This window comes from Sceloporus undulatus, unplaced genomic scaffold, assembly GCF_019175285.1.
Source record: "Sceloporus undulatus isolate JIND9_A2432 ecotype Alabama unplaced genomic scaffold, SceUnd_v1.1 scaffold_15, whole genome shotgun sequence".
Taxonomy (NCBI): domain Eukaryota; kingdom Metazoa; phylum Chordata; class Lepidosauria; order Squamata; family Phrynosomatidae; genus Sceloporus; species Sceloporus undulatus.
Window position 1 is genome coordinate 3,142,881 of NW_024802937.1, and position 14,077 is coordinate 3,156,957.

The following is a 14,077-nucleotide window of genomic DNA, read 5'->3' on the forward strand; positions in this document are numbered from 1 at the left end:
GGCCAGGTCCGTTAAAGCGTCGTCAAACTGTATCATTTCGACAGTGTAGTTGCACCGAGGTCCACAAGCACGCTGCAGAAATCACCCACGTGAAGTGCCCTGGCTCAGTGCTAGGGAATCCTGGGGGTTGTAGTTTATTGTGGCACCAGAGCTCTCCGGCTCCCAAAATCATCGTTCCCTGAATTCCAGTTCAAGCGGTTTCGGGCAGGATGGTTTCTGCAGTGTTTTGGACCCTTGCAAGTAAACTAGCCCGCTTTACTTTGGCAAGATGCCACTCTTTGCATTGCATGGATAGATGCGGGAAGGTGGATAGTTTTTTGGAGGGGGTATTGTACCTCATTAAACCTCGACGGTAGGGGTACAAAACCGGGAGGGAAGGGAAAGGAAAGGTACTTTATTTCTTCCTAACTCTGAATTCCACACTCCCTAATGGATCTCACTTCGGAGTTCTCTGTCTTTGGCTACATCCGTACTGCAGAAAGAATGTGGCTTAGCAGAGCTTTCACTGTCACAGCTGAGTGCTACGGAGAGCTGGGAAATGGTCGTTTGTTGTGGCACCAGAGAATGAATGTGGTTCGGCACCGCTTTCACTGTCACGGCTCAGTGCTATGGAAATGGTCGTTTGTTGCGGAGCTCTGGTGCCACAGTGAACGACCATTCCCAGAATTCCACAGCACTAAGCTGTGACAGCGAAAGCGGTGCCAAACCACATTCTTCCTCCAATTGAGCCTTGGCAGTGAAAGCCGTATCAAGCCGCATTCTTTCCCCAGTGCGGATACAAAGGAAAGACCCCTTCACACCAGCTTGAGAAGGCTCCCTTCTTTCTGTAGGGGCAATGATGCCACCTCTAGCCCAAAAAGGAGGGAAAGTGGAGAAATAGAGGGAAGGAAGAAGGTGGTGTGAAAGGAGTTTCCCGATGTGACTCTCACCTGCGACAGCCACCCTCCCGCCTCCATAGCCTCACACTCCCCTTGGATATAGCATCTGTGTCTGTTGTACAACAGCAGCAAATGGAGAACAGTCATTGCTTCAACCCTGTCGTGGATACAAAATACTCTCCTTTGAATTTCCGTTACAAAAATAGCAGCAAATATGCAAAGCAATGATTGTCGCACTCATCTTTTCTTTTCTTTTTTGGTCTTTCTCCTCCCTTTCCTCTCTCTCTCTCTCTCTCAATAAATAGATAGATAGATAAATATATTTATTATTATTCTTTTCCATATACAAAAACGTCCCAACCAAGGCTCAGGGGGAAACAACCTCGGTCTCTTGGTGCCCTGCTGACCCTTTGGAAACCGGGCTAGGACTTTCTCTTCCCTATATATTCTCCAGTCTCACCTCCATCCTTGATTTGAATTTATTTTATTTTTAAAATTGATTTCTCTACCTGCTTCGAAAGGGATTGGTCCACGAAGTAAATCTGTGCGTTTCTCAATGCTGAAATATTGGGGGCTGGGGTGGAGGGAGGGGGAATATATATATATATATATATATATATGTATATCTATATATGTATATATATATTTGTACAAAAGAAAAACAATCTTATTATCAAAATATTCATTTAATGGCTTTACTTCATACATAAATACATGTTTTAGGTAACACAGGAGCAGTGATCGATCCGTCAAGTTTGGGAAATGACCTTTTTTTTAAAGGAAGGGGGAAAGGGTCCTCTCTCGGAATTTTGTTTTTGTTTTTGTTGTTGTTGTTGTTGTTTTTATTTTATTTTTTTATTTTATTTTTTTTTATTCCCCTCCGAGGGGGGTCTTTTGTATCTCACACACAGGAGCGGGTTGGGAAAACTCATCATCGCTACAAATAGGCTACTCGGCGTCCTTTGTTTTTCACTCTCTGTTTATACCTTTTCCCCAGGACGGCCGCCAAGTATTTCTTGACAGCCATTTGCTTTCGGTAGCGGCTGTAGCTGTCCGTGAAGATGCCGTCCGAGTGCCTCTTGGAAAGCGGCTCCGAGTCCTCCTCCTCCAGGCCGCTGGCAGAGCCCCTGCAGAGGGAGAGAGAAAGCAAAGGGAAACCAGGTTGCAAGAAAGGAACAGCCTAGGAAGCCCTAGCCATAATGTGGAGGCCAAAGGAGATCAATAAAATTAATTTCTAGAGTCAGCCAACACATTCTTTAAACAGAGGCTTGATGGCCAACTGTAAAGGGGATGCTTTGATTGAGAGTTCCTGCATGGCAGGGGGGTTGCACTGGATGTCCCTTGTGGTCTCTTCCAACTCTGAAGCCGGCCGGCTAATAAAATCTGCTGCCTTTCTTGTCTTCTGGGTCCCCCTGGTTACTGGGTTGTCTCCTAGAAGCTGCATCCGCACTGCACAAATAATCTGCTTGGATGGACACTACTTGAACTGCCATGGCTCCATGCTAAAGGATCATCCTGGTAATTTGTTCTAGTTAGCGAGCCAGCATGGGGTCGTGGTTGGACTATGGCCCCAAAGCAGAGCTAATCCAGTTCAATGCTAGGGAATCCTGGGATTTGTAGTTTGTTATGGTTAGGGAACGTGGTGTAATGCTATGGGGATTGTGGGGACTGTTGTTTTGGGAGACGTTTAGCCTTCTCTGACAGAAAGCTCTAAACAGCAATCCCCAGGGTTCCACTGAGCCAGGACAGTTAAATCGGTCTCAGACTGGATTCTGGAGGTCAGGGTTCAAATTCCGGTTCCGCCATGGACCTTGGGCAAGTCACACTCTCTCAGCCTCAGAGGATAGCCATGACAAGCCCCTTCTGGAGAAATTCTGCCCCGAAAACCCTTTTAACTGCCAGGGCTCCGTGCTATGGAATTCTGGGAATGGCCTGTGTCCTCAGGGTCGCCAGAAGTCAAGAAAGCACACAACAATGGCACCAGAGCTCTCTGAAGAAAGAGAAGGCTCAATAAACTCAACAAACTACAAATCCCAGGATTATTCCATAGCTTGGAGTCATGGCAGTTAAAAGCGGGGTCCAAGCGGGTGATTCTTGCAGTGCGGGTGCGGGAAGGTCTCAAAAGGGAAGAAGTGCAGATCAGCCAAAAAAAATAGCCTTGATCTGGCCTTTGATCTGGCGGCGTCCCAAGAGCGGGTCCCTTTTTCCTTTATGACGTCACAATGCCCACTCCAAACCTTGTTTAGAAAGCCAGGCAGAGAACGAGAGAAGAGATGGAGAGGGATCAAACAGGCGTCCCTCCTGCAGGGCGACCCCCAGGCTTGGTCCTCCTTTTCCAGGACCTGTCCTCCATTCTCAGGAGGAATTCCAAAGCTTATTCCATTTTAAGCACCACTAAGGAGCTATGGATTTCTATTTCTAGGAGTGTTTTGAGCTTTTCTTTGGTCGGGTCCTCCAAATTTGGCAGGGCTGTCCTCCATTTTGAGGTGCCCTGTCCTCCTTGGAGGGAAGGACATCTGATTCCCCCTGAAACCCTCCCTCCCCCAAGCCCTTTCTTCCCAAAAGTCAGTTTTGTTCAGGCAAGGAGGGCTTCCCTACTCGCTTTTCTTCGGGTAGGGCTGTGTTGTTGTTGTCGTTGTTGTTTTGTGAGTGTGGGTGTTTAAGTCTGAATCGTGCCCCCCCTCCTCGAAACGATGGCTCAGCCCATTGATCTGTACTGATGATCTCCACCTTCAAGTTTTATTTTTCTTTGCCATACTTCGTTAACCTTGGTGTGATTTCATGGGGAACCCTGCTCTTTTTTGTGTGTCGACTGGTTATCTTTCTTTTGTTCGAAGCAACACGTCGAGGGAAAGCAAGCCAGGCCCCTCCCTGAAGGAGAAACAAAGGCTCTCTCTCCAAAGAGGCTGCGGGAGTTGAAGTCTGATCGTAATCCAAGTCGACAGTCGGGCGACCCTCCCTGCCTCCCTCCCTCCTTGGCATGAATTATTCATTCTGGGATGGTGTAATCCATTTCCCCCAAAGGGCTTGATTAAAATATGGCCTCCTGAGCACATTGCAGACACAGACAAGGCTGGCTGGCACCCGGTTCACAGGTCTGGGTTTTGAAGGAGAGATTTAAGAGATGGAGAGAAATAGATTGAATCTGGTGGCATGTCTTTCTTTAGAATTGCCCTACAGGAAGCTTGAACAATCCGTATTTAGGGTCTATGGAAAGACTGCTTGGTCTCTCAAGGATTTAAAATACTGGATTAAAATGGGTGGAGGAGCCAACTATGAATTTATAAGGTCTTCTTTATCAGCTGGACTGTCACTGCTTCTTTTTCATACCCTCTGAATGAATGGGACACGGAAGCTGCCAGATGAATCACCCTGAATCCGGGATCATACCGGGACTGATTACAGTTCTTACAACCGGATCCTATCGAGGCCCTCTGATGGGCATAAATGGGGGTGGGATTCACAAGTCTATAGTGAAACTCGGTCCCATTAACTGGAATCCGGTTTGGAATTATTCTGACACAGGATAGAACGAAAGACTTGAGGCTGGCAAACGCTAAGCCAACTGGGATCAAGGTGCCACTCAGGGCAAAGACGAAATAAAAGGCTAAAGAGTCCGTTTTGCCTGGAAAACCGGTAGGCAGATGGCCCTCTGAAAAGGAATTCGGTTTACACAGAGGCAAATCCGTCTGAGTTTTAGACCAGGGCTGTATCGCACTGGAGAAATAATCCAGTTTGACACCACTTGACCTGCCCTGGGTCCATTGCTATGGAATTCCGGGAATTCTATCTATCTATCTATCTATCTATCTATCTATCTATCTATCTACCATTCCCAGAATTCCATAGCATGGACCCAGGGCAGGTCAAGTGGTGCCAAATTGGATTACTTCTCCAATGTGGATGTAGTCTAAGACTCTAGAAACAAGGGTTCAAATCCCCCTCCGCCATGGAAACTCGCTTTGGGCAAGTTACACTCTCTCAGCCTCAGAAAATGGTAATAACAACCGTCACCCCGAACAAATCTTGCCAAGAAAAGAGGGTCGCCTTAGGCCGGGGTCACCACAAGTCAGAAACGACTTGAAGGCACGCAGCAACAACAACAACACACCTTTAGGGTCGAAAACTTGTAGCACCCCCTCCACACCCCCTTGGAGTAAATAGCCAAAGGATCGTTGGGATGAACCAGTAAGGCTAGCATGGGGGCAGATGGGAAGCCAGCAGCTGCATCAGCAATCTATTTTACTTATTCTATAGAGATGTAAGTGGCCAGTTGGGCTCCGATCCTAAATAAAGTTACACAGCGCATCGGGTTCCTTGTAGTTAAACCCCAACACATTTTAGTCCAGATCACTTCATTGGACCTTGCTGCAAGGAAATGACTGATGGGTAGATAGATAGATATCCGCCTTAAATCCCATTGTAGGAGAAAGGCAGGATATAAATCCTTGAGATATAGACACAGATAGAAATAAAAAAGATAGACAGATTGACAGACAGACAGACAGGTCCAAAACACACTGCAGAAATAATCTAGTTTGAGACCGCTTTAACTGCCCTGGCTCAGTGTTTGGGAATTCTGGGAACTGAAGTTTTGTGAAACATTCAGCCTTCTCTGTCAGAGAGCTCTGGTGCCACAATAAACTACAATTCCCAGGATTCCCTAGCACTGAGCCAGGGGCAGTAAAAGCGGTCTCCAACTGGATTATATCTGTAGTGTGATATCCGCCTTGAAATAGATAGATAGATAGATAGATAGATAGATAGATAGATAGACAGACAGTCAATAGCTAGATAGCCGCCATTAATCCTATTGTGGGAGAAAGGTGGAATATAAATCCTTGAAATAGATAGATAGATAGATAGATAGATAGATAGATAGATAGATAGATAGATAGATAGATAGATAGATAGAGATAGATACCTGCCTTGAATCCCATTGTGGTAGAAAGACAAAAATCTTTGAAATAGATGGATAGAGAGATAGATATGCCCCCTCCCTGCCTCCCTCTGGCCCCAAAGACCTTGGTGGGGCTTGCCTTACCCGACCCTCTTGGCCATCAGGGAATGGAGATACTTCCTCGCCGACAGCTGGCCCAGCACTTTCCGGTAGGCTTTATTAAAGATCCCATCCGCGTGCCTGGAGGGAGGGGAAGAAACACACAGAGATGAAGCCACGGGGATTGGGGCGGGGCAGGGTGGCCGGGCACGTCCTCCTTTCCCCGGACCCGTCCTCCATTTCCACTTTCTGCCCAGGCAGAATCCCAAAAGCTCCTCCAAAGCAGCTTGCATTGACATTGCTGCAAGTGTGTTTCCAGCTTTGCTTTGGTCACCTCCCTTTTGCTGAGGTGTCCTCCATTTCACACACACACACACCCGTCCTTGTCGTCCTTTGCGGTGAGGACATTTGGTCCCTCTGGGGACCTCAAACTGACAGTGACCGGGAAGAAGGAGGGGGAAACCAAAAGGAAGAAAGGGGAAGGGGATCGGCCTCAGTCAGTCTCACCGCTCGGGTTTCTCCCCCCCCCCCTTACACACACACACACCCCGAAGATCTGGCCTCGCCCCTCTTTCCAGCAATCCTCCCACCCGACCCCTAACTCTTTTTTCCAAAGGAGGCAGGAGCAGGAGCAGCAACGTGGCTCACTCCCAACCCTTTGAAGGCCGAGAGGGGGAGGTAAGGCGGATTTTGCCTCTGTTTGTCCCCACTACTAGTTGTAGGGCGGGGATGGGGAGCAGGTTTCCGAGAGGAGGGCTCCTTGGCGGGGAAGGTTCTTCCTTCCTCTCCTTCTCCCCATCTACCCCTCTTTCTCCTCCTTCTCCTCCTAAGGCAATGTGGCCAGAAGTGTCCTCTCGGCCAAGGAGGACCAGGCCCCGCAAAATCATCATCAACAAGATCATCATCATTAATTTATTTAGATCATCATTATCATCAAGATCATCATCAGCATCCATTTATTTAGATCATCAGCATCAGCATCAAGATCATCATCAGCATCAATTTATTTAGATCATCATCGATTTAGTTAGATCATCATTATCGTCCTCATCCATTTATTTAGATCCTGCCTTCCTCCCGGTCTAGGAACTCCAGACAAAGCGAAGGGAAAGACCCCCAATCCCGCCCCCTCCATCCTCCAGACCAAGGGAAGGGATCTTTCATTGCCGTGACCCGACTCTGCTGCTCCCCCGCCCGGCCCCATCCTTACCTCTTCTCCGGCGGGTAATACAAGGTGTAGACGTCGTCCAGCATGGAGGCCGGGTCGGCTATCCCGAGGGGCTCGCCGTCGAAGGCGTAGTCCGGCAAAGGGTTACCCTCCTCGTCGTAGACCTCATCTTCCAGCCTACTAGAGACGGAGGAAGGGAGGAAGGAGACGGGCGTCGCCTGGGGGGCTTGGGGATCGCAGGGGTGGGGCTTGGCAGCTGGGGAGGGGTGGGGTTGATCGTGGGTGGGGAGGGTCTTGGCAAGGCCCCATCCCCTTCTCCACCCCCTCTTGGTCCTCCACCCCTCACCCCACAGGTTTTACCCATCTGCCCCCTGGCCAACTGGATTCCTTCCAAGAGTAAAGCTAAACCCAGAGTCTGCCAAAGGTGAGCTGGGGGGAGTCACATACATACACACAAACACACAGGCTTTCCATCCATCTCCTCTTTTGTGGCTCCTATCCCCCACCGGCCTCCCTAGGGTTAGTGTCACCATGTGCGGGAATTCCCCCATTGACCTCTTCCCATCTCATAATAAATAAATAAATAAAATTTATTTGTATCCCGCCTCCTCTATCAAAGATCATCGAGGGCGGCTTACCTATTAAAACACCGTACAACCCCCCTTCCTCCGCTAAAACCGAATTAAACAATGAAATGTTAAAAGAATCGACAATGTTAAAAGAATCGACAATCCTATACCATACAGAATCCTTAGGAATATACTGTATACATATATGCGTGTGTGTGTGTGTATTACTAACGTGTAATCAGTCACTGAATGTCAGGGTAGTCGTTGCGACATAAAACAACTTGCAAAGTTTGAAAAGATGACAGTAGCACACGCGCGGGATAAATGTGTTTACTTGTACATAGTTTCATGGGGTTGACATGAAAATGTGGTGAATTGTGATGTTTTCAAAGGAATTCCACCACCACCCAAAAAAAAAACCCTGAAAAATTCTATTTTGAATTTGAAGTTTTCATTTAAAAAACAAACTCCTGGGGTCTCTCCTTTCTCCTCCCGCTGAGTCTCACCCCCCTTCACACTATCTCTTCATCATTTTCAAGAGCCCGTTTCTGCCAAAATGTAGGCGTTTGGGGAGCACAGGTTGTGTTTTGTGTCACAGATTGTAGTTTTGTTGTGACGTCTACTCTGGGGCCCAGGACAAAACCACAATGCCCAGTATTCCTCAGTAGCCTTGAGCCGTGGCAGTTAAAGCGACGTCAAACCGGATTATCCCTGCAGTGCGGATGAAAGACTGGGTGAATGGATGGCTCCTGTCAGGAGCTCCTCCGTCTCCCCGATGTAGGTCACTCTCTCTGTGTCTCTCCTGCAGCTATTTTCGGCGGTGGAGCTTCTGGCAGGAGCCATCAATAATAGATGCGCCTTGTCAAAGTCTTCCGCTGCTGCTAATTCAGGCGCTTGTAGGATGCCCAGGACTAGCCCCCCGCCCCCATCTCCCAGAGAAGAAGGAAGGCCTCTTCCACCCTCCACAAGAAAAGATTGCCATCCTAACCCACCCCCAAGGGCCCACCCAAGACTGGGGAAACAGACGTCCTCCTCCTTTTCTAGGATAAGCCCTCCATTTCCACCTTCTGCCCAGGAGGAATTCCAAAGTATCTTTCATTTGAAGCAGGGCTAAAAAGCATGGATTGATATATTATGCAGGGTGACCAGAATTGGTTTTCCCTCTCCAAGACATGCCCTCCAATTCCACTTTCTGCCCAGGAGGAATTCCAAAAAGTCCTCCATTTTGATCAGGACTAAGAAGCATGGATTTATATATTATGCAGGGTGACCAGAATTGGTCCTCGTTTTCCATTTCCACCTTCTGCCCAGGAGGAATTTCAAAGGTCCTCCACTTTTGAGCAAGGCAAAGAAGCATGAGTTATCTCCTTCTTTCTTTTCCTCTGGCATGTCCTCCATTTGGCGGGGCCTAGTCCTCCTTGGCGGGGAGGACACCTCTGGCCACCTTGCCTTAGGAGAAGGAGGATGAGAAGGAGAGGAAAACCGAGGGCGGGGTTTTCTCCAGGGCAGAAGCGGGTTCGTTTCAGGATAAGCCTACAGCATCCTCCTCTTTTCTATCATCTCCCAGGGGGGAGAGGGGGGGGCAAGGGGAAGCCTGTTTCTTGGCCAGGATTGGTGGAGGATTGCCAACCCCGCCCACCCACCCCATCTCCTCATTCGTCGGGTCTAGCATCCAACAAGGATCAGGTGCTTTCTTAGGTTGGTGAGTCCAAAGGTTGCATCCCCACTGAGGAAGTAACCCGGTTTGACACTACTTGAGCTGCCATGGCTCAGTGCTATATTCTGGGAATGGTCGTTTGTTGTGGCACCAGACCATTCCCAGAATATAGCATTGAGCCATGGCAGCCCAAGTGGTGTCAAACCGGATTATTTCCGCAGTGTAGATGCATGTTAAGATTCTTCCCAATTTGTCATTTGTCTCCTCCGAGGCAAAACAACACAAACTTGTCCTTCACAGCTCCCTCTCTTTCTCCTTCTTTAAAAGTCCTCTTCCTTACCATTCAGGATCATAGGGATTTGAGGGGGGGGGGATTTAAAGCATCAGCTCATTCATCTTTCAATAAAGGATCTGACGTGGGAAAGGATGAGCCTGTGACGTTGGAAAAGCTTCCAGACTCTGGCATCGAACCAAGTTCCCTTCTTTCCTGCCTAAAAGAAAGTAAAAGGCTGGCAGCCATCCTGAGTGGGTTCTCAAGTCTTTGGTTCTTCTGATGTTTTGGGCTTCGGTTCCCAGAATCCCTTGTCACAGCCGACTGGGGCTTCTGGGAGCAGAGGTTCAAAAAATATTTGGAGGAGCAAAGAGTCGGATCCACTGAGTCTCTTCTCTGTTTGTAATTTTATATTGTTTTATATGGTTTTCAGCTGATGTTTTATGGTACTATGTTTTTTTAGAATTGCTCTTGTAAGCCGCCTTGGGTCCCTTCGGGGAGAAAGGCGGGATAGAGATAAAATAGTCAATAAATAAAAATAAAAATAAAATCTCTGCTAGTGATTAAAAAAAGAAACAATAAGGTCTATTATAGGCCTAAACTGATAGTGATAAAAAAGGAAGCAATAGGTCTATTGTGCCTGCGAGCTTAAAAACTAGCACTGCAGTCCAGACCTAAGATTCAAAACAGACTGCTGAAATGATCCAGTCTGAGACCACTTTAACTGCCCTGGCTCAATGCTAGGGAACTCTGGGAACTGCGGTTTTATGAGACAATTAGCCTTCTTTGTGTCTGGTGCCACAAGAAACTGCAATTCCCAGGATCCCCTAGCACTGAGCCAGGGCAGTTAAAGCGGTGTCAAAGTGGATTATTTCTCCAGTGTGGTTTGGACCTCAGAAGTCCAACTGGAAGGCGTTTAGGTAAAAAGTCTAAAGACCCAGATCCCTTTCTCTTTCTCTCAGAGGAAGGAGTTCAAGAGGGATCCATATCCCTGAGAATGAAACTCCTACCAAACAAGCTTGACAGATCTCCTCCACAACCTGAAGACCAAAGCGAACAGTCCAGATCCACTAATCGAAGCCCAGAGTTTGGAGCTATCTAATAAGCCAAAATGGATTCAATCCGGATGATTTCGAGCTGGGCCACAATTAATTCCCATCCAGCCTCTTTAAGTGGAGGCTACGGGCGCCTTCTTCTTCCCAAGTATTCCTTGTTTGAAATTAAGAGGAGCCCCAGAGGAATGAAAGAATGAACTGGTCCTATTCTACTTACTGAATCTAGATCTGGATCGAATTAACTCTCTCTTTGTGGACATGATCGCCTGTATGTCATACCGACCCTTAGGCATTCAGAGTTAGCTGCAGTTTCCTACTTAAAACCCTAAAGGTACCAGATCCTGTCTCAGCGTGGAAGCTAAGCAGGGTGATCCCTGGCTGGTACTTGGGTGGGAGACCGAAATATAGCCTCCAGCACCAACGAACACCAAGTGCTGCAGGCTATATTTCAGGAACTAGCAAAAAACACTTCTGCTTATTCCTTGCCTAAAGAAACCTTATGCAATTCGCAGGAAGGGACAGGCAAAACCACCACCACCACCCCGCTCCGTCTCGTCTACACTGTAGATATAACGCAGTTTGACACCACTTTTAACTCCCATCCTACCCAACCCTGGGGCTTTGTAGTTTTGCGAGGAACCGGCCCCCTTTGCCAGAGAAGGCATGTAAAACTATAAATCCCAGGGTTTAAGGTGAAAGTGGTGTCAAACCGCATGATTTCCACAGTGTAGATGCACCCTAAGACAACCCAATGAAATTCATGGAGTCACCACAAATCTACAGACGACTTGAAGACGCACGCACACACACGCACACACACATAATTTCCTACCTGCGATGCACATTATTTGGGAATATAGTAGAAACCTTGACTTTTTTTTAGTTACAACTAACCATCTGCCTTTTAGCAGCGAGCCAACAGGTAACTTTACCTAAGTCCTAAGGCAACCCAATCCGAAATCGAAAATCAAGGGCTGTATACATGTATACCTATACCCTAAAAAGTACCTGTATACTTATAGCCTGCCCTAGAAAGTCTAAGTATAGATATCCTTTCGTTGTGAGCTTGAGGTCGCAATCCAGGGGACGCTTCACTGGAGGACATAGATAGGTGCCTACAAAGGGGTTTCCTTTGGAAAGTAGCTGGGACATCTAGTGCATCCCGAATCGCTTTGCATATATTAACCCCCCCTCCCTTGGCTCCGCCTACAAACAAGCCCCATGCATTACTTGGAGGAATTACCTCACACCTCAGCAACGCGTTACTCGGAAGTAACTCGAGGGCTGAAGATGCAAGCCCCGGGGAGGTCAACAACTGGGTGGACAATTCGGTTTAGGGTTTAGACAGATCTGAAGAAGACAAACCGAAGGGGGATCTCCAGAGCAGAATCACAGTATTGGAGAAAGTCAAGATGGCTAATGGTCGGATCCGCATTTGGAGAAATAATCCGGTTCGACACCGCTTTAAGTGCCATGGCGATGGAATTCTGGGAATGTTCATTTGTCACAACAGTCACAACAAACGACCATTCCCAGAATTCCATCACCTTGAGCCATGCCACTTAAAGCGGTATAAAACCTGATTAATTCACCAGTGCGGATCCAACCAAGGAAATCGTCGGAGAAGATTGTAAAGGGTATGGCGGCAAAGGGTATGGCGGCGATGAATAAAGTAACTGAGCTCCCTCTCATTCACTTTCACATCCACACATCCGCCTCATTCCTTTCCTTGGCTGCCCTTCCCATCGCGAGCCGAAGCAGCGAAGAAGCCCCCTCTTCTCCAGAGCCAAATAAACTAAGCGCTAATAGCAGAGGGAGACCTTACATCGCCCAAGGTGAAGGAAAGGGGACATGGATTGCCATCCCAAACACACACAGACACAGACACACACTTTTCTCCCCAGCCCCAGGCTGCTTGCTTCTCAAGGGAGGCAGGTCCCACAAACACACTGCAGAAACCTTCAAATCCCAATTACTCCAACAGACAAATTTAGTAGCCAGAATCCCGTTGGACCCGATACTCTATTAACTCCTGATGTCTCAGATTGTGTGAATGGACCAGGCGGGTTTCCACTGCGGAAACCTAGATGGGAGATAGAATGATAGCATCGTAGAGTTGGAAGAGACCCCAAGGGCCATCCAGTCCAACCCCATTCTGCCATGCAGAAACTCCCAATCAAAGCATCCCCATTGACAGATGGGTATCCATCAGGACATGTCAACAGCATCAGTTGACATGATGGTGTTTCCACCATCCTTCTGTTTGTGCATTTACCAGAGCTTGGAGACAATAGGCTTGGTGCACACAAATACGTTTAATGTGTGTAATATGGTAATGTTAAGAAGCAAAACAAATTGATTTGCTAATGTTAGAATTCTACATAAACTACTTTGGCATTTGAGGGTCTCCGCAGCTATGTAACTACAGTACCTTACTTATGTAGCTAAGGCTCAAGGCTAGGGGATCCTGGGGACTGTCGTTTGGGAAGTCATGAAGCCTTCTTTATCTCTGGGGCCACACTCTACTCCAATCCCCAGCATCCCCTAGCACTGAGCCGAGACAGTTCAAGGGGTCTCAGAGAGGATGGTTTCCAGCAGTGCGTTTTAGGACCCCGGTCTCCGCAGATCAGGATTAAAGCATTAGGAGGAGGGCCAAGATCTTTAAGGGCTGGGGAGGGATGGGCTCCGGGGGAAAGTGGGGTGGGGAAAGTCGAGGGTCTCCTTACCTGAGGGCTGGGAACTGAAGTCCGGCGGCCGGTGAGGAGTAGACGCTGCAGTGCATGAATATCCCATAAAGCAGGAGGGCTCGGAGCGCTTTCTTGCACATGGCCACTCTGTGGAGGGAGGCAATGAGAGAGGGGATCTCTCTCAGCTGGGCTTCTCTAGGTCTGCCCACTTAAGGAGGAGGAGGAGGAGGAAGGGGTGCCCCCCCTCTGCCACCGGCTTGGGCACCTTCCACCGCCTGCCACGATTTGCCTGCCCTCCGCAAAACAAGTACCAGGCTTCCTCCCCTTCCTTCCACCCTCCCCCCCCCTGCCTTCAACCCCTCCAGATGTGTCGGACCACAACCCTCCAGCTGGGGATGATGGGAGTTGTCGTCCGGCACAACAAAGCGACTCTCGGGTCTTCTTACCATTCAACTCTGAAGAGCCGGCACAAGAGTGGATTTATTTGGAAGGGAGGTGGGAAATGGATTAAAGAAGGATTCCCCTCTTCTGGATGGTTTGGTTTTCTTCCAGGAAGTTTGGATGCTGCTGAGAGTTAATCCTCCTGAAGCATCGCCTCTCTCTCTCTCTCTTTCTTTCTTTCTTTCTTTCTCTCTCTCTCTCTCTCTCTCCCCTGCTTTCTGTCTTTCCTTCCTTTGAAAGGGAAGCCGCAGAGAAGGAGGGGGCGTGGGACAGACAGAGGATCGACTGGTTAGTTGGCTATAAAGGGGAGAGGTTGGGGGCTGGAGAGGAGCAGATCAATGAAATATTTTTT

The 14,077-nt window shown here is 48.2% G+C and overlaps 1 protein-coding gene across 2 annotated transcripts; it reads right to left on the reverse strand.

Moving 5' to 3' along the window:
* Positions 1-662: 662 nt before the first annotated feature.
* Positions 663-14,067, reverse strand: LOC121917330 (glucagon family neuropeptides-like). Of its 2 annotated transcripts, none has more exons than XM_042443224.1 (5): positions 13,731-14,067; positions 13,324-13,431; positions 7,088-7,222; positions 5,923-6,018; positions 663-2,005 (listed from the first exon to the last, which is right to left on the reverse strand). In XM_042443224.1, the coding sequence occupies exons 2-5, from the start codon at positions 13,422-13,424 to the stop codon at positions 1,816-1,818; spliced, it is 522 nt and encodes a 173-aa protein (XP_042299158.1). In that variant the 5' UTR covers positions 13,425-13,431; positions 13,731-14,067; the 3' UTR covers positions 663-1,815. The 2 variants fall into 2 exon arrangements, with proteins under 2 accessions (XP_042299158.1, XP_042299157.1); XM_042443223.1 differs by having other exon boundaries at positions 7,088-7,225.
* Positions 14,068-14,077: the final 10 nt, after the last annotated feature.

Coding starts and splice junctions, on each gene's coding strand:
- LOC121917330 (XM_042443223.1), bottom strand. CDS start 13,424: ATGTGCAAGAAAGCGCTCCGAGCCCTCCTGCTTTATGGGATATTCATG. Junction 7,226..13,323: donor CTTCAGTTCCCAGCCCTCAG/GTAAGGAGACCC, acceptor CTCCGTCTCTAG/TAGGCTGGAAGATGAGGTCT. Junction 6,019..7,087: donor TATTACCCGCCGGAGAAGAG/GTAAGGATGGGG, acceptor CCCTCCCTCCAG/GCACGCGGATGGGATCTTTA.